Source organism: Arvicola amphibius, chromosome 14 (genome assembly GCF_903992535.2).
Source record: "Arvicola amphibius chromosome 14, mArvAmp1.2, whole genome shotgun sequence".
Classification (NCBI taxonomy): domain Eukaryota; kingdom Metazoa; phylum Chordata; class Mammalia; order Rodentia; family Cricetidae; genus Arvicola; species Arvicola amphibius.
The window spans coordinates 51,079,473-51,104,371 of record NC_052060.1 but is presented as its reverse complement, the minus strand read 5'-3'; the positions used below and the strand labels follow the sequence as shown (position 1 = coordinate 51,104,371).

At 40.1% G+C, this 24,899-nt stretch overlaps 1 protein-coding gene across 1 annotated transcript in view; it reads right to left on the bottom strand.

Annotated features, from left to right (window-relative positions):
• Col24a1 (collagen type XXIV alpha 1 chain) overlaps positions 1-24,899 on the bottom strand; it is a 258,382-nt gene that overhangs the window by 36,161 nt on the left and 197,322 nt on the right. The window contains exons 50-54 of the mRNA XM_038311332.1: positions 6,652-6,759; positions 5,708-5,815; positions 5,563-5,616; positions 4,746-4,808; positions 1,550-1,603 (exon numbers count right to left, since the gene is read on the bottom strand). Coding sequence (XP_038167260.1) covers positions 1,550-1,603; positions 4,746-4,808; positions 5,563-5,616; positions 5,708-5,815; positions 6,652-6,759 — 387 coding nt within the window. The remainder of the gene's footprint in view (positions 1-1,549; positions 1,604-4,745; positions 4,809-5,562; positions 5,617-5,707; positions 5,816-6,651; positions 6,760-24,899) is intronic.

Here is a 24,899-nt window from a genome sequence, read left to right as displayed (position 1 = left end):
ACCTTGATCAGATTCTTTCTTTCTCCTGCCACGCATTCCGTTACAATAACTGCAATCTCATTGTTTCTGATTTGGAAAAGAAATCCGTCACTGCCTCTACCCCCACCTATTTTCCCTCACAATATTTCTGTGTGTGTGAATTTCAGAGGCTCATTTCTTGTAATGGACTTCTTTTCTTAGAACGGAAAACATGGAGTATGGAAAGAATTTGTCAAGACATTTGATGCTCACGGTGACTAGCCTAGTGAGCTTTAACCGAACACAGTCAGATACTTTAATCAAGACATTTCTTTATCACATAACGACCTTTAACAGTGATTGTATAAGCAAAACGCGGTCAGATATTTTAACTGAGACATTTCTTTCTCACATTTTCCTTGACCAATAATAGTTCTCATTTTTGACAGAGGAGAACAATCATCCCTTAATCAGAACAGCATGTCCTGAAGAACCACCCACTGAACTATGAGAGCTCTCCCACCTAAAGTTTTATGTCGCTCTGAGTAGCAAATGTTGGAAGCCAAGAGAATGAGTTACACATTTTTATTTCTTTTGAATAAACTCCAGTAACTTTAGCGGTGATTTCTCTAAATTTATAAAGATAAGAGCTTTCCTTAATGCTTTAAACATTCCATTTTCAGTTTTAAATATGTCTACACATAACACTTTCAAATGCTTCAAAAATATGGCTTCCTTGAAGGGAATGGATCTTGGTTTCCCTCTCTATTTGATCCTATCGTGTCCCTCTGTGCACAAGTTCTCAGTTCTGCAATAGCCCCACCAAACCGTTTCAGTTACTGTCTTATTTCTTGGTTGTTTACAGACAAATTTCTTAGCATACTGGCCATATGCTGACTCTACGCCCACCCCAGACACGGATGGGATGGATGGAGACATCAGCTATGTAGCTCACTGGGTCCTTTACCTTGACTAACTAGATGAACCTCTATAAACTTTATTGAATAGAAATCATGCTCGGTTCAACCATTTGTTGTAACAATTTGAGAACTGTTGTCATGGGAAATGAAGCAGGACAAAGCCATAGAGGTCACAAAAGGATTTATCGAGAAGTTATCATTGCATCTTTCAAGGAAACCTGCACTGGGAGAACATGCTGACCACATAGGCCCTTCTTTAGACCATTCTGTTAGCCTTGCACTATCCTGGTTTTCTTGCTCATTTTGCCAACATCTTTCTCTGTTTACAGCAGATGTGTCTAAAGACTCAAATCTTGGCGATCAGAATTCATTTAGCTTCCCGTGGAACTGGTTCCAGCTTTACTGACTGCTTCTCTGTTTACTGCGCTTCCTGGCTCAGCCCACTTTTCATTTCTCGAGCTTGAAGTGCCTCCACCACTCAAACCTTCCGTTATCCCGGACCCCTAAGGATAGCCTTCCCGAAGAAAACGGATAACTTCTTTTTTTTTAACCTTTGTTTTCTAAATACCCAGGTGGATTCTTGATGGAGTATTCTAGAATTAGGAATTTTAAAACATGACTAACAGCAGCAGCAACAACAAAAGAAAAGAGCAACGTTGTCACAAACTTACAGTTTCACCTGTTGGGCCTATTATACCTTCTCTGCCGAGAGGGCCAGTGTTTCCCTGTGGAGGGAGAGAAAACAGTCTCACTCTGAGAAAAAGTCAGTCCCATTCTCCATATAATTGAAAAGAAAAAACCCTAGCCTTGTGCTATGGAAAAATAGCTATCTTTAAATAGTTTTTGTTGTAATACAACAAAATTTATTATCATAAATTATAGTAATTTTGACAGTATGTGGTGTAATTGCCTATGTCGCTGCAGTTTCCTATCAAGGGTGCTATAAATTGTGATTTCCTAACCAACATAAATCAAAATTAAGTGCTCATGTGTTGAGACGTCTAAGGATGTATCTGTGTGTAGAGTGTTGCTTAACCAATGGAATTGCTTTATGTAGGGCACTAGAATAATGCATACATTTAAACAGGTGTATCCACGGATGATGGAGGGACAGGTGCCTGAGTTCCTGGGATCATGGCAGGAAGAGAGCACAGGGCAGGTCCAGATGGAACCTTATGTGACCAAAAAAGCTGCAGGTCCCTCTGCGAGACATGGCCAATGCAGAATCCAACACAAAAGGTGCTTGAAGACTAACTTTTCAATTATGAAGATATTCCCAGATGAGCAAGGTAGCTAGCTAATCCTTTTTAGTATGTACATATACTGCATTTTTGATGAAAATAAAATACTCATTTTAGTTTTTTTTTCTCCCTATCAAATTCCACTCCCACTTCCACTGACAACAATCTTTTCTTTCTGGTTCAGTTAGTATGGAATATCCAACTATAAGTACCTAATAGTTTTCTCTTTTTTTCAGAAAATGTGGAGGTAAAGAAAATACTGTCAGTTTAAATCTAATGTAAAGTAGTTTGCTGTCTGACAGCTCTACTATTAAGTGGACCTGCCAAAAGAAAAGTTACCTGATAGGCTAAAGGAGTTGGGGTCGCTTTTTAAACATAACAAACTTTAAGAAATAATTTGTAAACATGATACACAAATTTCAAAGATCTCTGATTGAACCAAGAAGCTTGATATTTTAATTAATTCCATGCAGCCTCTATACAGTGGTTCTCACCTTTCTAATGCTGTGACCTTTTAATTCAGTTCCTTATGTTACATTGACCCTCAACCAAAAAAATTATTTTTGTGCTACTTCCTGTAATTTTGCTACTGTTATGAATTGTATTATTATTATTATTTATTGGAGATAGAAGTTGTGTCGAATGGGTCACGACCCACAGGTTGAGAACCACTGCTCTGGACTCAGTGGCCATTGAAGAGACTTTAGTCCAATTAATTATGATGTAACTCTCCCAAATAATTTTTTGTTAAAAGAATAGAAAGATAGTCACTGACACTAGAAGAAAAGAGGCTGGAAGCATTACAACTATCTATATTTATCTAAATGTTCAAAACCATCACACTATGATTTTAATGGTAGGATCAGTTACCTATGTAAGTATGTTTTTTTGGAATGGAGTGCAATAAAATCTTAATTTTTTCTAGTTTAAGTACTCTTACTTAATTACCAAATGTTTCTTGATTTTGGAGGAGAAAGCAGACTTGAGGCCACTTACTGCCCTCAGTGTGGTCTGATTGTACAGGGTTAGTGAATAGCCCTATAGCGCACAGCTTGGCCAATCATAGAGGGAGCCAGTTCTTCCTCTGCTGTCGAACTAACATACCACGGTCTTGTTAATCCTCTCCAGAGACTCAGTTCCCCAGCTGCAAAGCAGGGTGACAGCACTCTCAGTAAAGTTTTAATTGGGTTGAATGACATAAGGGACACAGGCTGAACTCTGGTATACTAACGCACAGGGACTTTTTTTTTTTTACTAATCTCCCGTAAACGGGCGACTCCCAGGCATTCTCAAGGGACACAGACTGAACTCTGGTATACTAACGCATTGGGACTTTTTTTTACTAATCTCCCGTAAACGGGCGACTCCCAGGCATTCTCTTATTACAAGTCTTGCTTGTCAATGACTGGTTGTGAGCTCTTTACATGAACTTGGTCATTAACGAGGTGACAAAATTAATTCACCCACAAAGTGGTGTAGACTCTAGTCCTGGCCTGGTCCAGAGCCTCAGCCCATCATGAGACCCTGCTGAGGGCAGCAGCCATGCTCCGATGAGGCCGCAGAAGCAGCATCTATTTCACAGTCGTCTATTTGTATATACACCCTCGTGGAGAATCAGCAGTTACACACTATAGAACCGCACCCACGTTCCTGGATTTCTTAGAAATGGTGACAGTAATCAACAAGCTTACACCTGGAGACGTGTTAAGGCGGGTCTCCAAGCGAACAGTCCCCGCAACAACGCTGCTCTTTGTTTTATTGAAGATAATTTACTGACAGAGTTAGGGAGGGGTGTGAAAGTTTAAGAATTTGACCTCAATCACTACTTGGAGCAAGACAGCGGCTGGGTCACAAAGGTCTTCAGGAGTCTTTCCTGCTGCCTTTGAACTGCTTCTCGTCTTCCTCTCCCCTGCCCTCCCAGGCCGTAGCAGCTGCTGCGACAGTGGAACTGCTGTGATGACAGCCAAATCGCTGTTTATTGTTTAGAAATGGCTGTTTTGTTTCATTGCTGCTTTATAGACCGTTCCTCATTATGACGGCATGGTTAATATAAACTACAAGGAAGCAGAGCTAGCACTGGCCGGGCTGGAGGCTGGCTCGTTTACATTCTCTGCCTTCTGCAGCTCCAGGCACCCAACTGCCGACAGACATTCGCTAGCCTTTGAATTTTGGAACTCTTTCAGCAATTCTCCCCTTCTCTTGGGATACCTGATTCTGAGCAGGAAATCCTCAGCTTTGGGGAAAGAGCTGTCGAGTGTGGCCCGAAGAGTTCTGGTCAGAGGCGAGCCTCCTCTGGGTGGGTGGCATTTGCCCTCCGGCTGTGTTAATGTGCACGACACAAGACTGCTTTATGTTTCTGATGCTCTGTTAACAGACATGCTGCCATTCTCTACAGCTATTCTGATGACTTTTTTAAGAACAAGAACTGGGAAGTGTGGGTGGTCTGCTATGGTATTTTGCTTAATCTAAATTATGAGCTGTGAAAGGTTGGGGCATTCACGGGCCGTTATGAGTTTCCATCTTGAAAATCACTTTATTAACGTATTAATGTGAAGTGTATTAATTTAAAGTCCTACAATAAGCAAACAAGCATAGGTCTTGGGTGACAGAGTGACTCTGTACTTACTCTCTGCCCAGTGGGACCTTTAGGGCCTGCAATTCCAGCAATACCAGCATCCCCCTCTGGACCCTAGAAATACAATAAAGAACAGAAAGCCTGCTTTAGGCTTCTATAAATAGCTCACAGATGAAGAGTCTCATGCCAATCTAGAAAGCTATCAAAAATATTTCTTAAAATGGGAACAAAAGCCGATCATATAAGAAAATTGATGGGACATACGATTATAGAAATTTGATTTAAGTGTATGTGTATGTGAAAGAAAGAGACAGACAGACAGACAGACAGACAGAGAGCACATATGGGTGGTTAGAGGACAGGCATCATCTTACGATGTTTCTGACATGGTCTTTTGCAGCATTAGCCATGCTAGCTGGCCACCATGGAAGTCCCCATCACTCCCTCCCATCTTCTCACAGTGGCTGCTGGGACTGAAGAAGGCTGAGCTACTGTGACTGGTTTGACATGGATTCTGGGCATCAGACCCTTGTCTTATGTGGCAAGTGCTTTACTCGATGAGCCTTCTCTCCAGCCTTATTTTAAGTTTTTTTTTTCTTTCAGACAAGGTTTCATATATCCCAGGCTTGCCTTGAACTCCAATCTTCCTGCCTCACCAAGTTCAGCAATTACAGGAGTTTTGAATTAATGTTTTTAAAACTCAAATCATATATACATATATATGATTTAAAAAATATATATTTAATTAAAAATATATATGACTTTTAAGATTAAAGAAAAGTTCAGGTCATAGACTAAATATTGATTATCTCAGCACTTCTCTCTTTCTTAGATACATATAAGACCATCAGAACATGTATGCACATACTCTGGGGCCTGGGAATCCTTGGAATCCTGTCAATCCTTGATCACCGTGTTCCCCCTGCAAGGAGAACAGACAGAAGAACCATTACTCTATAAAGGAGGCCAGATCTGCAGAATTAGTGCTTGATGATTTGAGAGTTGACACATACAGGCTGCCCTTTCAGGCCAGGCTCTCCATGTCGTCCTTGGTCACCTTGTGCTCCTCGTTGACCTCTTTGACCTGGAATTCCAGGTTGACCAGGTAGCCCTTGTTCACCCTACAGACCAAACAAAAAAGAGTGATTTTGACCTCAGAACCTATAAATACATTAATGAAATATAAATAGATATCCATTTTCAGCCTACTACAAGGCATTGGGGATGTCAAATATACCATCTTTGTCCTTTCCACCATTTCCCAAGTAAAATTTTATTATTAGAAACAAAAAGTATAGACACAAGAAAGGAAAATTCCAGGGACTGGGGTAGAATGCATGTGGAAAGAAGAGGGAAGGGGTGGCACAGTTGTGTGTAGACAGTGTCACATGAGATAGAACATGTTTTGTGCAGAAGTGATAGTTTTGCGATCTGTTTTCCCTGTCTTCTAGAGATGACCCCAGAAAGAGAGCAGTTTCCTGCGGGATGGACCCTGATTTTGCCATGACTATCATTTGATTTCTACCAATCTGAACAATGGTTGGCTCTATTATCAGGATTATTGAACGCTTGTTGAATGGGCTTTATTATCAGGTTATTGAATGGCTATACAGCTTTGCAGAAATAAGAGTGTATTTGATAAAGCATGCATCTAGAAGCAAATTCCATTTTTCTACTTGTAGAAGGCAGATGACAAAGAAGGAAGGAGAAGTAGAAACAAGTAAAAAGAAAAGAGCATTTTGGAAATGCTTCTTGTTCTCTGTTAATGAGTTATCCCCAACAGCTCCTGTTGGCTACCATGGGAAACAGACACGTGTAGGCATATATTTTTCTTTTTCCTTATGTGGTTTTCCTATCAGCCAGATTTTATTAAAACAGATTCAGCCGTGATCTAGACAGGATACATAGGGTGGGAACAAGTGGCTTGTCCTCCCCGACACATATGATAAGAAAGTACCTTTGTGCCCGGAACACCAGGGCTTCCTGGTGGGCCTGGTAAGCCCTTTCTTCCTTGAGGACCTGGGGATCCAGCCAATCCTGGTCTTCCTGGGATGCCTGTGACACCCTGAATAACACAGACAAGACATGGGAATAAGGGTGTGTTGAGAAAGTCCATATAGAGGCTAGATACACACAGAAGGGCTGCTGGTGGCATGGCGCCCATGTTTGGAAGTATGCTTTCCCACAGGAGTGAAACAACACAGGATAGTTTGCAAGCCCCACCGCTCACATGATATATCTAATTATAGTTAATACGATCTTGGGTTTTGAAGATAGAGACTCCAAGGCAATACCAAGTTGCCACTTGGTTTATACAAGCAGGGGGTAGAGTTGCTTTGCTGCAATTGTAACTTAAGGACGTCTACTCTGCTGGACATGGCAGCTCTAACAGGAGACTGCCTCCCCACAAAGAGTTTTCTATTCCTCAGTTACATGATTCTAGTAAATCCAGTGAATAAAATTTGAAGATGAAGGTTAAGCAAGCAAATATTAAATCCCTAAAACCAAATCCTGGACCAGGATTGGCCATCTATGGCTTGCAAGCATTCACCTAATCTTGTATAGATTGTGGCACAAGCAGTTTTTACATTTTAAATCATAAGACAGTAATAACAATAATAAAAATATAATAATAATATAATAATGATGATGATGATTTAAAATATTAAGAGTATATGAGATTAAAATTTTGGCAAATATGAATAAAGCTTTATTAGGATACCGTCATATCCATTCTTGAATGCATTGACTCTGGCTTCATTTGTGCTGCGGCAGTAGAGCTGAGTTGCCGTGATGGTGGCAGAGATGGCAGCACTCCTATTTGCTGTGCAGCACACTGGAGTGAGGCATGTTTCAAATGGAACATACATGGTCTTCCTGTGACTTTTATTTTATGTCTTTCATTCCTGGAACTTCTCTACCATGTCAGATGTGAAAGGTGAACTTTGAATGTCATGATTTATAGGCAGAGTGGAGTGTGAAGTATTTTGTTCTCAAATTAGATGTCAAACTTTCGTATTTGTTATGTACTGAAGCTACATCTATAACTAAAACACATATGACACAGCCAGCAACATTGGATCAAAGACACATTTCAACTTTACTTAAATGCAAGAGGCCGGAAGTTAGAAAGTTTGAAAAAGAGTGTCTTATCGTAGCAGAATTCACACACACACACACACACACACACACACACACACACACACTTTTTTAAGAAGGCCAGACTAAAATTAAGTTTTCAGTTGTTGACTCAGTAAAGGATTAAACTTGTTTGTGGTGACTGATTACATCACGTATCAGAAAACTCTTTTTCAATATTGTTTAGCCTTTCTGGTGAGAATATTGCTTGAAACGTTGGCATTGTAATAGAATTGACAGTTTGAGACTATAGGAAATGCTTTTAAACTGGGTTTCTTGTTCTTGCTAAGTCAACAGAAGATTGTAATATTGTGCAGTCATTCATTAGAGGAGTCAGCATTGAGCTCAAAATGATGGAAGAATTAACCTGCATGGATAAGTTGTGGGTGACTGCAAGGAAGACTATTGTCATGGAAGTTAAGGAAAAACAATCCATACAGCCTGAAGGAGAATCTTTTAAGAGGCAATAAAACCGCTAGATGTGATCAGGAAAAGACCCACTGGACAAACTTCAAAATCTGGAAAAAGTCTGGTGTTTAAAGCTATTAAATATTCATTGCAGTATTTGCCAACAGAGGATCTGAGAAAAATATTTGGATTTAATATATAGATTATCCAACCTGTGAGGCAACAGCGAATTCCATTAGATTATGTGGGTTTAATCTTCTTTGGTTGTATAAAATTTTTAATTGAAACCAGGAATGGGATACTTTGATATCCAATTACACAATGTTTGATGGCTTGGGATAAGTATAGCTTTGTTAAGGTATGCTGAGACAGAGATGGAAACTTTCCTAAACAAGAGAAACATCCCTCCATATAAGAGGCCAGTAAATATATCTGAAATCTGCCCAAAATAAAGTCATGTGAAGAAAAAAATGACATGGGATATAGCTCATTGGGTAGACGGTTTGCCTGGCATGCAGGGGGCCCTAACCACTGCCCAGCACTGCACAAACAAGGTGTTGTCATCTGCACCTGTGACCCCATCACTCAGGAGGTAGAGAAGGACTGGGAAGTTAAGGTCATCCTTGACAAGGTGAGTTTGAGGATAGACTGGGAATTCTTAAGACCCCATCTAAAAAAACAAAACAAAGACAGAAACAAAAACCACCCACCTAACCAAACAAGCAAAAACAATTATGTTTTGCAGTCAACTTTACAATACTTATTAGTTAATGAAAATTGAAATAACATAGGAAAGCAGTGATTGTACGTGAGAAGCACGAAGTGTTAACTTCAACACCTGATCACAGGCGCACTATACGTTTCCTGCAGTGTCAGAATCCAAACAAGAATTGTGTGGCAACTGCCGGGTTTTCTGAGTCCAGTTTCAGGTGCATACTTTAGAAACAGATGGAAGAAGATTCTGTATTTTCCATTCTATTTGACTGTACAGCTGAGGAGTTTCTACGTAATCGTCAACTGGAAATGATTAAGTTACAATACAATGGTATGTTAAAAGACAGCTATCAAGGGAAAAATCTAATAGAATTCTACAAATTCCTTCCACGCACTGAATATGTTCAATTAAGATCATATGCTCATAAATTGCAGTACTAGGAAGTTCCTAGCTCTGTCAAAAGACGAAGCATGTAAAATGTGCAGAATCCCAACACAGAGCAGTTTAGCAGAGGAGAGAAACTGTTAATCTAACTGCAGTGAGTTAAGTGTTGGCACTCCAAAGAGGGCGACTTTGCCTTCTCCATCTTTCTTACTAGTGGTACTCAATTATTACGTGTTAAAATTATTAATGAATCAAATGTATACACTTTTTTATTTTGTCATACAAATTTGTGTCCAAAGCTCTCAATTTCCCTTCTTTTCAACTCATTGTTATTAAATCTGCTAAGTTTTCTCTATAAGAGGCTTGCTACTGTCTGAGGGTGCTCCTAGGATACTAAATCACATTATTCAATGATTCTTCCATGCACTCAACAAGGATTTTTTTTTAAGTATCAACTATTGTAAGGAAGACACCATAGGAAACCCTCTAGGGAAGATGCATATAATTAAGATATGATTCTTAATTTCAAGAAGATATCTTTCTATCTATCTATCTATCTATCTATCTATCTATCTATCTATCTATCTATCTATCATCTATCTATCTATCTATCTATCTATCTATCTATCATCTATCTACCTATCATCTATCTATCTATCTATCTATCTATCTATCATCTATCTATCTACCTCTCTATCTACTTATCTATCTACTGAGGGGAGAATCTCCACAATGTAGAGTTTGGATGTAGATATTATAGTTTACATATTGCAAAAACACTATCTTAAATGTATTAGTCTGTCCTATTTATTTTCCTTTGCTTCTTTCTATAAGTTTTAGATTGATTTAATATATGTTATGAACTTACATTTCCAGGATGGCTTTCTATATGAATCCTGAGGACTACGAGGAAATGAGATGATTCAATTTAGAATTCCCCCATGCAAATGAAAGAACATCCTGTAAGAGGCACCTGAGACTTCAGGAAAGTTTCATAAATGACTAAACAAGACTTAGGTGTTGTCGATGACCAAATCTCTGCTGGGAATATGACTTAATAGGAAAGGGATTTGTTGTTGTTGTTGTTTTTTCGAGACAGGGTTTCTCTGTAGCTTTGGAGCCTGTCCTGGAACTAGCTCTGTAGACCAGACTGGCCTCAAACTCACAGAGATCTGCCTTCCTCTACCTCCTGAGTACTGGAATTAAAGATGTGCTCCACCACCCCCCGGCTCAAGGAAAGGGATGTTTTAAAAGTAACATTTGAGCTGGACATGGTACCATACACTTGTAATCTTAGAATTTAGGACACTGGGTAGGAGGGTGATGAGTTCAAGGCCATTTTGGGCTACATAGTGACTGTGAGACCAAACATGGGCCACACAGGGAGAATCAGTCTCCAGACAAACAAACAAGCAAATGCCATCAATAAAACAACACCCCATCCACCCAACTATCCAGTCACCCATCCACACAACAGCCAATCCTCTATCCACCCAACAACCAACCAAGAAACATCAAAATTCTAGTGCAAAGTGTCTCCTCCCATTGGGGAAAAAACTCAGCAGCTAGGAGACCCAAAGACTCTATGATGTCTTACAGCCTTCTTCAAAGGTCAGAGCTAAAAGATGGAAGGAAAGGCACGTGAGGAAGGGAAAACAAAACAAAGCAAACGTTCTTAGAGCAGAAAAGTGACTCTATAGTTAAACTGAGTTAAAAGGCTGTGAATACAATTATTGGTGTAATAATTAAAAAATAATGGGTTATCCTACCAGCTTGTGAGCTGCCTTTCCCTAGATGTCACAGGGAGAGGTGCCATAGGGACACAGTGTACTAGGTGTAGACTATCTCAAGGTCCCGCAATTCCAAAACAGTACTGCTTTACTTGCATCATAATTCTAGGTAAAATTTAAGGATCATTACTTTTCTAGTAGAAAAGACATACACTTTTCTGCCCAGACACAGACACCTAGACAGAGCAGCTTTCAGGGCAAGAAATAATTTGTAAAAGATTTGCAAGAAGAGTCGTCATGAGAAACTTCGTTAAGGTTACATGGAAATGCAATTTTACTCGAGCTGTTGGGCAGTCAGCACGGCCTAATGCATACACTGCGGATCACTTACTAGTCAGGCTGGTTTCTTAGAGAGAAATGCGAGGATGGTAGCAGAGTGTTCTGTACAAAGTTCTAAGAGTGTTTCAGACAGGCAAAGAACAAACATTTTTTACTAGGGATACACAGATGGATGATTAATTTTGCTTTCAAAAGAAACAGATGCTAATTCCAGGCATTCCCCCCAGTGGCTTGCAGAGGATGATTTGCTTCAGACTACTGAGAAAAGGGGTAAAGTAGTACAGGGAAGTTTTGTAAACAGAACCATGGTAATTATTCATTTTGGTAAGGGATGCTGAAATCAATGAATAGCTTACCTGAGTCTTACAAGGTTAATACAGCAGACACACAGGGACAAACTGAAAATTTTTCTACATCAATACAAAGTATTCTCTAGTCAATTTGCTATCATTTTTATATAACTAAAAGGTACTATCCAATGACAAAACAGAAGGTTAACATAACAAGAAGAGTATATGATGTCTCGTGGTCAGGGAGCTCCATTGTTCACAGACAAAGGCTGTTTCCCAATAGAAATGAGTTGTGAGCCCTTCAAGAGAGCATTGCCAGTACAAGCAGAGAGGGATGGTCATTAGGCAGAGGCTCTAAGAAGAAAGGTCCTGCGTTTAGTCTCTGCGCACCTCCCATGCTCCAGAGACTGGCATGGCAGTGTTTCTACTGTTCTCCATTTACACCAGGTGAGGAAGAAGAAGGTGCTTTTCACTTTGACCTCTCTCCTCTGAAAGAAAGAAATTCTTGTCTACTTTTCTGAACTGAGTGGAAAGACCCAGGAATAAAAAGGCTGATGTGGGAGAGTCTTCTGTTTGAGTTGATTTCATTGGCTAATAAAGAAACTGCCTGGCCCATTTGATAGACCGCCCCTTAGGTGGGTGGAGTAGACAGAACAGGAAGAGGAAGTGAGGTAGAAGGATCAGTCAGATGCTACGCCTCTCCTAAGTTAGACAGACCGCCGTGCCTCTCCTCAGAGAGAGAAGCCAGACGCGATGAAGCTCCAGCCCAAGATGGACGTACGCTAGAATCTACCTGGTAAGGCACCACTTTGTGGTGCTATACAGATTATTAGATATGGGTTAGTCAAGATGTGAATAAGAGGCTGAAAATAATGGGCCAGGCAGTATTTAAAAGAATACAATTTGTGTGTTGTTATTTCGGGGTATAAGCTAGCCGTGCGGGAGCCGGGCGGCGGGAAGCCAGCCCGCAGCTCCACACTACAGAATGGCGCCCAACGTGGATAACTGAATCTGCAGAAAGCTTGAGAAAGCTTGGGAAAGAATAGAGTAAAGCTCTATTTTTTGGGTCTGGCAAGCAAGCACTCTCATCTAAGAGAGGCTTCCTGACTCAGCTTCAGCTGCAAAAGAGGTTCGGCTATGAAACACTTAAATGGTGTTAATGAAAATTAACTGCATGCTTTTTGGTTTTCAAAGCTGTGTCGTTTTAAAATGCCAGCTTTCTGGGCCGTTCTGCCAGGGCAAACTCTGACTCTTTCAAGCAGGCGGTCCTGACTATGGAGCTTTTGATTGTTGTTTAACACTGTTGCAGCTTGCTTGCTGGCAGGGACCTTGAACCGCCACAGAGTTGTGGTGATAAACAAGGCTATAGCCGGTACCTCTGCCATGAGGCTGGATAGCTAAGGAATGGGCTGGATCTAGCTGTCAAAGTCACGGCTTTAGTCCTACCGATATTGTTTGGTAAATTAAAGACTCATGTGGTCACAAAAAGAGAGATATACAGTAAAAGAAAGAGTCAAAGTCGAAGAAAACATCTAAATGGTTTACAATGTTAAAAATATATGCAGGCTAAAGGTTAAAGTTCTTAAAAGTAAAAAAGAAAAAGAAAAAAAGGAAGTAGTTTGTTGTGGTGGTACACACCTTTAATCCCAACACTTGGGAGGCAGAGGTAGATTGACCTCTGTGACTTCAAGGTGTGGCAGGACACACCTTTAATCCGAATGCCTGGGAGGCAGAGACAGACAGATCTCTGTGAGTTCAAGGTGTGGTAGCATACACCTTTAATCCCAGCACTGGGGAGGCAGAGACAGACGGATTTCTGAGAGTTCAAGGACAGCCTGGTCTACAGAGTTATTCCAGGACAAAGATATACAGAGAACCTGTCTCAAAAAATAAACGTAAAAATAAACGAAATAGAGGTTAAAATAAAGCTGTACAAAGATGGAAAATACACAAAGAATCTTGATGCTGTATACTATTATGCTTTCTTTGAATTGTTTGAATGCTGAGGAAGGAACAAGAGCTGCTAAAAGATATTTATTTACAAATGCTGCTAAACTATTCCAGAAGAGATATTTTGAAAATACCTTGACTTTACAATTTGGATCTAAGGACATGATGCTTTGGAAAGGAGTTTCTTTTATTTTTACAGAAAATGAGACCCGTTGGATTGCTTCTATCCCAATATGGTATGATAGACCACGCCCTCCTGAAAGGTTGCTGTGAACACCTTCAGAAAATTACTTCACCCAACTGATGACTGAGATGAACCTGACACACAGGTTACACCATGAAAGATCTGATTAACAGCGTCCCCATTCAGCAGGAAGCAGTTTGGAGAGAAATAACTACGTCCATATTCCCAAATATTGTTTATAAATGTTCTTTTACATTTAAAGGGGGAGATGATATAGATATGAATAATTTACATTGGTATAAATTTTGCCTTATTGATAGAAATTTAAGGTCTATTTTGTTATATGTATATGTATTTCTAGTAACGATTAAGGTATTGTGATTGTGTAGTTCATTTAAAAATGTAATGTATAATTAGGAAATATAGGTTGCTAATGAATAATCATTGATAATAGTTAAGCTTGTAGTCATGTTAGTTAGATTTTCTAGATATATAGAGATATATTTCAGTTAGATAGGCATACTTCATATCTTCCAAAGACTACAGAATATTGCATTTTAAATGTCTTAATAACTTAGGGTTTTTCATGACAATGAGACATGTCTGCTCCTGGCAGCACCAATCTACTTCAAGAGGAAGATGGGCATCGAAGAGGCTCCTTATTGAGTTTGATAGCCATTTGGGCAAGAAACTGCTCTTGCCTGGACTATTGCATAAACTGGACACAGAGAACCCTCAGAGAGAGGACTGCTGAACTTGCCTAGAGGTGAGATGATCTCTTTGGGTTCCTGATTCATGAAAGAGTCTGCGAGACATTCTGCAGGACACAGCAGATAGTGACTGAACTGTCTTTGAAATTTCCTGCTTCATGGGAAACTCTGCTGGATACTGTGGGCCTATAGGCCGAAGATAGATGCCCCAACAATACAAAAGAACTTTGGGTGACTGTCCAGGCAGCGAGATGTCTCTGTCATTTCTAGAGTTTTGTAAGTTGCTTACTTCTTATTTACTTAGGTAATATTATATCCTTCTGGAGTCTTTGATGGAGCTGAAGAATGGATAGATAGTTAAAGTTTTCCTTTGTAATGATAAAAGATAAAATGGATATAAGTATTGTAACTAATTCTTACTTGATAACTATTTTGTTATATGTAATTTTACTATGTTAAAGTTAAAGCCTTTCTTTTATTGTTTAAACAGAAAAAGGGGAAATGATGTGGGAGAGTCTTCTGTTTGAGTTGATTTCATTGGCTAATAAAGAAACTGCCTGGCCCATTTGATAGACCGCCCCTTAGGTGGGTGGAGTAGACAGAACAGGAAGAGGAAGTGAGGTAGAAGGATCAGTCAGATGCTACGCCTCTCCTAAGTTAGACAGACCGCCGTGCCTCTCCTCAGAGAGAGAAGCCAGACGCGATGAAGCTCCAGCCCAAGATGGACGTACGCTAGAATCTACCTGGTAAGGCACCACTTTGTGGTGCTATACAGATTATTAGATATGGGTTAGTCAAGATGTGAATAAGAGGCTGAAAATAATGGGCCAGGCAGTATTTAAAAGAATACAATTTGTGTGTTGTTATTTCGGGGTATAAGCTAGCCGTGCGGGAGCCGGGCGGCGGGAAGCCAGCCCGCAGCTCCACACTACAAAAGGCAGCTTCCCTGTAGACACTGACAAGGAAAACAGAGATTCTGGAACCCAAGTGTGTATAATAATAAGGGAGAGAAGGAATGATCTCTCTACGGCTCCCTCCGGTCCTTGCTTTCACAGTCTAACTCCCACTAGTATTGAACGAGCTAGCTTGAGAAATCAGTGGTAAATAAATCTGTGAAATCTTGGTAATAATAGAAATACACATTAGAAAGAGGCTCAGCTAAGAGGCTAATGTCTTTAAAATTGCATTGAGAGAATTAGAAACATTCATGATGCTAATTCTATTGATTTTTCAGTCAAATGGAAGAAAAAACAAAATTGAACTTCATATTATGTGATGGTTTTTTTTTTAATTTTTAGGAAAAGTTTTGTTTTTCTTTTTTTGCCCTCTATGTTGCTACACACCTGTTTTATACATAGGGTTATATTCATATAGTTACTATGAAAGAAGAGAGCATAAAAATTAATTTACTTCCTTTAGTACAAAAATTTAGCACAATATCCCAAAGTTTTATTTTAGATAACATAAGTGTGAAGATTTTTGTCTAAAGCAAACCCAAGAGCTATAAACAGAACACTGTACCTCGTCTACTGTAACAGCTAAAACCACTTCTGCTTGAGGAGAAAGTTCTCGTTTTATTTGATTTACCAAATATATTCCTCCTAGGAAAGAAGTGCTGTTTAAACATACCTGGGCTAGTGATTATGGGTAGTTACATGCTACGTTACAGCAGGCATTAATTATGCCACATTTATAACACTGTCCTACAGTTTCATTCAAAACCAACAAGATCAAGGGTTAGAGAAAGATTTATGAATGAGCTGTATGCTAAAGCTGGGAGGTAGTTTTAAACATCTAGACCTATCAAAGCGTAGGGGCCGAGAGGTAGCTTAGGCAGGTCTTAAGCTGGTAAAGATAGTGATGCTTGATTTGTGTCTATTTCCAAGTCCGCGAAACTAACCCTCTCACTCAGATGCAGCACACACCAGCATCGTGTTTTTCTCCCTCACAGGCATTACTTACATACGTGCATTCAAACAGAGGGTCATGCCTTAATCCTGAAAATCCTGAACAGAGAACATGCCACTACAATTCGGGCTGTGAGAAATCGCCTTTGCTGAGGTCTCAACGCACAATCCCAGGGTCACCAGAGGCCGGAAGAGGACTCAGGTACACCTGGCTCTTCCGCACATCTCACGGCTCACTGCCGTGGAGAAATCAGTGTGTCCCTTCCTACATCAAAGGTAACTAAAACCACATCGGTGTATCTCACCCCATCCTCCAGGAACCCTGCGAATGGGCTAAATTCCTCCCTGACTCTGAGCATTTCCATTTTGATTCCTTTTATTCAGCAGGCTCTTTTCACATCTGGATTCATCTCCGCCAGGTTCATTATAACCTTCTCACGGAGGCTTTCCTTCTAAACTTTCCAACCTGCCTCACCCACGATGTTTACCACATAACTTTCTTTCCTCACACTCAACAAGATTTGCCATTATCTGCTGCATCTGCCTGCTTAGTTATAGTCCAGTATCCAACCGTTATATTGATCCATATTATTAATCCATAACTTGTGATTTTTTTTAAATTAAGGGTCAAATCTAACTAACACTTTCTTGATGTTTCATGTACACTTCATGGGTCAGCTTTTGTTCCGTTTACTGTATTCTATAACTCCTTACTCCAATCAGGCACTGAACAAATATTTGTGCTCTAAAGTAATGTTAGAATAAGCATTTGTATTTATCCCTAGAGACAATATTGACTCAATAAATTCAAATAATAATATTTCATTTGATTATAGTAAAAACCATATAAATTAGATATTGATATACTTATTTAATAGACGTTGTTTAGGATGTTAATTAATTAGTTAATAAGTCATAATTACCACATGAAGAACATTTCTCAAAGATTTATAGGGCTTCTCTTATGAGCCTGACAATCCAAAGAATTGACAAGGTGCCAGGCATCCAAAGAAGTGTAAAACACAAGACCTGCTATACAACAGTTTACAGTCTCTTGGGAGAAAACAGCATAAACAATTGACATCTAAATTGACTGAGCTCTGCTGGAGAAAGCCCCCTGAGTCTACTGACGTTCTGAGCAGACAGGGCTCTAATTCAAAGTTAGATTAAATTTGGATTGAGTTCTGAAAGGTTAAGAAAATATTCACCATAAAGTTAAATGAAAAGGTGGAAGAACTCTCTAAGAAGAGCGAATAAATGGCATGTGTAGAGTCAGGAAGGTGAGGAGAGCCATACAGAGAATTTTGGAGGGATAGCTTAGGAGGTAAGTAGACTTAACAGTCGAGCATCATTGTGAAGAACAGGGTGTTGACACTGGACTTCCTGGTCTTGAATTCTGGTCCCCATGCTTATTGACTGTGTGATCTAGGGCAAATTTTTAGTTTTTCTGGGTCTCAGCTTCCTTCTGGTAAACTTGACCTCATAGGGGTTAAATAACTTAATATACGATCAGCACTGGGCTAGTGTCTGGCACACAGTAAACACTGATAACCTAGCTGCTCTTATGTTTGAAATGAGCAGTACCCATGAAGAGCAGATTAGAATGTTGGGCCGGCAAAGTAAACAGAGGCCAGATACCGAAGGAACACCATTCCACAGAATATGAGCTGTATCTGACGGGGTGGGGTTCGGCCAAGATTCAACTAGGAAACTTCTTTCCTTCTGCAAATCTTTCACTCTGTTACTAATAAGCTGCCACCAATCTGAGCTCTGTCCTGGAAGAGATCCTAATGAGCAGGAAATCTGCCCAACGAAAACAGCCATAGCAAAAGAGGGAGAGAGTTACAATGAGGTCAAGCCGGGACTGGATAAGCAGCTCTTCATAACGAAGAGTCGGCAGGATTTGTTCAGCGGAGACTTGTCCTTCACAAGTATGCTTCTCTAAAACACTTAAAGACAGAACCAAAGTTTCTTGGGTGTGACTAGGTCATAGGTTACAGATGAGCAGAGGCGGGTGCTTAGGCTCAGGCTCCCAGGGTGGTCACGGGTGGGCTGCTGCCGTGTGAGTTTCCTCTTTTACAGTACATGGGTACAAGCCATGAGAGAGAAACTCAAGATTCTCAGTGTTCTTTTAAGACAACATTAAACACAGAGTCACCTGTGTTTAGACAAATGGCAAAATCAGGCTAGAAAGGGCCCTGATTTGTCCTAAAGTAAGTTGTTAGTTTCATTTTGGTTCTTCCTTCCCAAAAACCAGTTTTATTAGTGCAGCAAGAAAAGTAATAATAAAAAAAAGGGCTGGTAAGACCTCATTTTGGTGACAAATGGATTTACGATTTTTTCAAGGAAAAGTTTTTTCCCTAAATGATTGAGGTCCTGTGTTTGTACAGAAGCCCAGCTCAATGAAAACAGCATGGTAGACTCATTTGCTGCAGCTGTGCTCAGTGTCTGGCCTCAGAACACTCTGTCTGAGCAAAAGGAAATTCACAAAGGCAACTTGAGCCTCCCCGGTACTATCCCTCAGCTACGGTCACATGACCTTGAAAAACATTGAAACTGCAGAGTGGCTATGCCAGGAATTCTTAAATCTGTGGCCACATCAAAACTAAGAAAGAAAAGAAAAGAAAGAACATTGTTTAGGAAAACCAGGCGGTTGCATAATGCTACAAACCCTAGGATAAATATTTGTCTAAGTGGATAAACCCAGCAGTCTTTAAAGGTGCGCCAGAGAACAGCATGGTGCCATGATTTAAAAAAAAAAAAAAGCCAGTGGGAAGATGTCCTTATCCTTGGTTGAAAATACTTCAGAAATCTTCCTTGTATTTAGCAGTGATATTATTTCCTCCAAAATAGCTCATAAAAACTTAGTAGCTTTACTTCTGCTCTAGATTGTTATTCTCTTGGACATTGCTCACACTAATGACCAGGTAGCCACTGAAGGTTTCAGTTCATTTAGTATAGTCTTTAAAAAGCATTACATTCTCAATTTCATATAAAATATTCTGTGGCAAGCAGAGATATTTACAGAAAACATTTCCATCTTTGTAAATACCCCCAAAGATGTGCCAACATTGGAGTTGCAATGCAGAGTCTGTAAGGGAAAGTTAATTTGTTTTTTATTTTGATAGATATAACATTCCTTAATGCTCAAGGCATCCCAGCATCCTAAGTATACTTATAAAAAATTTCCACCATATCCTGTGAAAATGTTGAAAAGTAGTAGGTGATGGCTATGATCTGATGCCGATTTAGTTGTCTTCTAATGTCAATACCAGATGTCACTCAACTTCATGGCCCTGGGAGGTGAGTTGCAGCAGTATTTAAATTATTATAATTCATATTATTTTTTCCACCACAAACAATAAGCTTTCTGTGCTGAACATATATAAAAGAAAGTATGGCTCAAATCTCTTTTAAAAATTAGTTTCCAGATAGGAGAGTAATTGAAGAAGCAGACACAGATGCTTTGTTGTTCAATTAATTCTCCCCGGACTCTTCTTTCCCTCCATTAGGCCATCAGTTTCATAAGCCTTCCTGATGAGGCTTTAAACATGCCCAGAGCGTCTCACTAGAGGTAAGTTATGACTTTAAGTTAATCTCTAGTTACTGTCCTACTTTCTCATCCAGAGCCCAGCTTCTCCACTGACGGCTCTGATGGTCTGACTGTCTTGACATTTCATTATCCGTCCTCTCCTCAAGTGATCCAATCCAGTAATCAGACCAGTGGATCTTTGCTGGAGTTGCTGACATTCTCCACACACTAAACCACAGTGCCCAGAGTTTCATTCCACTAGATTTCTGTTTTAGGACTTCACCTGTAAATACCAGAAATTGACCCTGGATAATTTAAAGAGGAAAAAGACAATTGTAACTCGTATAATCACAGATAAACAATGAAAAATCAGGTTTAGAAGTCTGATGGCCAAAGGGTAGTCAGAAAGTCAAAGTCGGACTCTGAGACTTATACCACGCTTGCGGCTGAGCACAGGGCACTAATGACACCACTATTGCAGCTGACAACCACTATTGCAGCTGACAACCACTATTGCAGCTGACAACCGTGTGCTGGATTTAGTAGCTCCAGGGTAGAATCCTCCTGTGGTGAGCAGATGAAGTCCTAAGTGAATCTGCCTTGTTGACATGAGCAGGGCCACGCCAAGGACCCGGGTGCCTCAGACCCATGGCAATGGCAAAACCTTCCCCAGGTCAGGTTCAGAGGAATGCTGACCCTGCCCTAGAAACTGTCAGCTGCAGCGTCTGCCTCCCAGATGACTGCAACCTGAGACTTCTTACCTACAGAGTCTTCCTGCCAAGCTAGCTAACCAGCCTCCTCCTCAGTGTGTGCCCTAAGTATTAAATGTGCTGAGTTCCCAGGCTGATGCTCGTTCAACTCCATCAGAGTACATAGCCCACCTGATCTCAGCTTCTCCGTGTGGGTCAATCTTTAAACCCAGCAGGCAGTGGCATCCTGTTTTGTTGCTTCCATGAATCACTACTACCCATTTGGTTAAAATTTTGTTAAACGATAAAAAATATAAAAGTATAAAATAACCATTCCATGAAAATACAAAGGAAGATAATGTTTTTACGCAGCTACTTAATGTGCTTTAAACTGCGTTACAATAGAAGTCCAAAAGTTAAAAAAATATTAAGAAAAATTTATATTAAAATTTATAATAATCTAGGGTTAATTTATTATTGAATACAACTGCTTCATAAAATACGTGTTCTGTAGCCTAATTGCATGGTGCCTGTGAATTCTACAGTAGCAGACTCATGGCTTGGGTCTCCATGCTCACTTGCCATTGTTCACTGAGTCACCAGGACAACCATTCAGCTGCTCAGACTTATTCATGCTAAGGGCCTTAGTGCAATATTCTTTTGCCTGTGTGTGTGTGTATGTTTGTGTGTGTGTAGTGTGTATGTGTGTGTCTGTGTCTGTATGTGTGGTGTACATGTGTGTGTGCACATGTGCCTGTGTCTGTGCACATGTGGTATACGTGTGTGTGTGTGTATATGTGTGTGTGGTGTATGTGGGTGTGTAGGCCTGAGAGCACAAAGTTGACATTGAGTGCCTTTCTAGATTGCCCTCCATTTCATTTATTGAGGCAGGTCTCACAATTCAACCTTGAACTTGTCAACTTGTGATGTGGGATGCCCCTCTATATGCTGTGAATACCACGGGTTAATAAAGAAAGCTGTTTTGGGTCTGTGAAAGGGCAAAGTAGAGCTAGGCAGGAAAAACTAAGCTGAATGCTGGGAGAAAGAAGGCAGAGTTTAGAGAAGTCATGTAGCCCCGCTGGAGACAGATGCCAGAATTTTACCGGGTAAGCCACAGCCTTGTGGTGATACACAGATTAATAAGGATTAATTTAAGACATGAGTTAGCAAGAAATACACTTAAGCTACTGGCCAAACAGTATTGCAAATAATATGGTTTCTGTGTGATTATTTCAGGGCTGAGCAGCCGGGAACAAACAAGTGGCATCCTATAACAAACCTGGCTAGTCTAGCTGGCCATCTTACTCTGGGGAATCCCCCCCTCTGCCTCTGGGATGTCTGGTATCATGATTGCTTAGCACATGGATGGGTAATGAGGATCTCAATTTCGGTCCTCACACTTGAGCAAAACTGTTTTATCTACTGAGCCATCTCCCCAGTCCCCCATGCACCCTTTAAACAAATACTTTACACATGTTTTTAGGGTACTTCTCTATGTTCAGCTACATAAATAACTACTGTAGTGTTAAGATATCAAGCCTACAATAGTTAGTACTGTAACATGGTGTACAAATAGAAGCTAAGGCTACACCACATAGCACAGGCTGTGGTAAGCTGCACAATTACAGTTTGTGTAAATACAGTCTATGGTGTTTCATACTGACGGAATCCCAGGAAGTCCTTTCTCAGAATCCTGTCATTAAACAACACACAAGTGTCTAAGTTCAGTTTTGTGTATGGGTCATCCACCTTGCAACACAGCCAAACTAATTTCTTTAATGGATTCTGGGTTTTTTACTTGGATAATTGTGTTATGTGCAAAGAAAGACAGTTTTTTCTTTTATTATCATCTGAATGGCTTTTGTTTTTTGTTACTGCCTTGGCTGGAACCTTACTGTGTCTGGTAGAATCTCCAGTACCACACTGAATATATCTTATAAAAAGGAGTAAAATGATATCTGCTATCATTTAAGAGCTCAGCAGGCTGCCTTACAAAGCCAGAAGGTTTACTGAAAATACTGGTGATTGGATAGTTGAATTAAAAGTGTGAGAAAGAAAGAGAATGCAAGCAGAAAGTAAGAGCATAACACCTTAAAAAACACATAAAATTTGAGGAACTATGCAGAGGCACTGGAGGGCAGAGTCCTATAGAAACAAACATACTTGCTATACATTCCACCTCTTGTGTTAGAGGGAAGCTACAAACAGCAGTATTCTAGAGCACAGATTATATAATATGTGCTTGATTATTACATTCACTATAACTGCCACATGAACAACAGGCAAAGACAGGTAACGTTTGGATCAGCAGAAGAAGGCTAAGATATCCATGGAATCTAGGAAAGGAGAAGGGAAAGGAAACTGCAAGACAGGGGATGGGCTGAAGATGGATCCATAATCTCCACGAAAGTGACAATTTCCTGCCATTCCTGATGCTTCTAAACATGGCACGAGGGGTACCATAGAGCTTGGAAAAGAAATGAGTATGAGGTAAGTTCGCCATTGTTTGAGGATGTCATCTACCTGAAAATCCAATAGAATCACAACACAAAATTAGCTGAAAAAATTGTTAGCTATATTAGACTACAACTTTCAAGTAGGTTGTTCTCATTTATACAATAAAATTATCTAGTAAGTAGAACACGAATAAGGACATGCAGACACCCAAGAGCAATGCTAGTAGTTGGTGGATTGGCAATTCGAAGCCAAGATTCAATTGTGACCTTACAGTCAATGAGGTTGAATGCTACAGTTTCCCTACTGTATTGAATAGATGGGTTGAGAGGCTTAGGTAGACAGAAGCGTGAAGATGCACTTGTTATATGTAATTGGAATTAGCCACAGTCCCACTGAAAGGGCCCAGAGAATAAAGGCACTGGAATTGTGTCTCTGTTTGAAAAGGGAGTTTTGGAATGCCCTAGAACCCAGGACAGTAGTCTATTATCAGAGGAAAGGTAGACGCAGCTATAGCACGGAGCCCCAGCGTATGAAATCAGAACCGTTTGGTCTGTACAGCTCTGTGGAAATGTTTAACTCAACATAGGAATCCACAGAATCAACCAAATACATCATGGCTTCCTAGAATGTGTTGATGTTAAACTGGAAAACTTATAGGTCTTACATTGGATACATATTGAACTAAGAGTCTCAATCTGTTCTCAGATTCAGAGCCAGTTCCCAGACCAGAATCCCCTGAGGGAAAGCAGATCCTCCTGGAAGAAAGCCCCACAGTATGGTGAAAGGTATATTCTATGACTCATCTCCAAAGCTTGTTCCCAGGGACCTCTGGTCCATTACCATGAGACTGAGTACTGAAGAAAGCAAACCCCAGCCTTCCCAGGGCAAGCTGAAGGCACAGTATGCAAGTTCTCTTTTAGACTGTGCTCTCAGATAAAAGTCCTCTTGTGTGACGGGTGTGGTGTCATACACCCATAATGCCTCATTATATCCCAGCTCCTGGGAGACGGAAGCAAGACACTGGTTGAGTGTGAGGGACATCCAGGCTGCATGGTAAGATCATATTAGAAGAGAGGAAAAATGAAAAGGATGAAGAAGAAGAGGATGAAAAGGAAGATGAAGAATGTCCTCTTTAACTAGATAACTACTGTCAGAAGTTTATAAAATATTTATTTTAATTAAATATTCACCTTGGATGTCATACCTGTCTAGGCCTTAACCTGATGTTCTGACGTGTTTCCTCCAAAATGAATAGAAACGGTGTTTAAAGAACTCCTTAAAAGCATTTATCTTCACATCTAGAACCTGAGTACATATTTATTTCTCAAATACTTAGATTGGATAAATAATAGTTGTACTTTTTTAACTTTTAAATATATGAGGCAACTCACCATAGTGAAAGAAGAATATTAACATGGGCTTGGGTTTATGCACACTGCCTTCCTTGCCAGATTTGAATAAACAACTAGGATTGATTTATTACTTAAGAAATGAGAAACAAATCCATGGATAGTCATATCCAAATAGTGGAAACTTAAAAAGCTCAATTTTACTGGGCTGTTGGAAGAAGACAGTTAATTCTTCTAATGTTTTAAATGAAAATATGACCTGAGATGACAACAGAACTGGATTAGGTGGACACTGATGAAAGAAAAAGAGAAGAAGGCCGAGTAAAGACAAAAATATGGTTCTGGGAGTGGGAGAGATGGCTTAGCAGTTATGAGTGCTTGCTGATCTTCTGGATGACTGGAGTTCAGTTCCCAGCAGCTGCA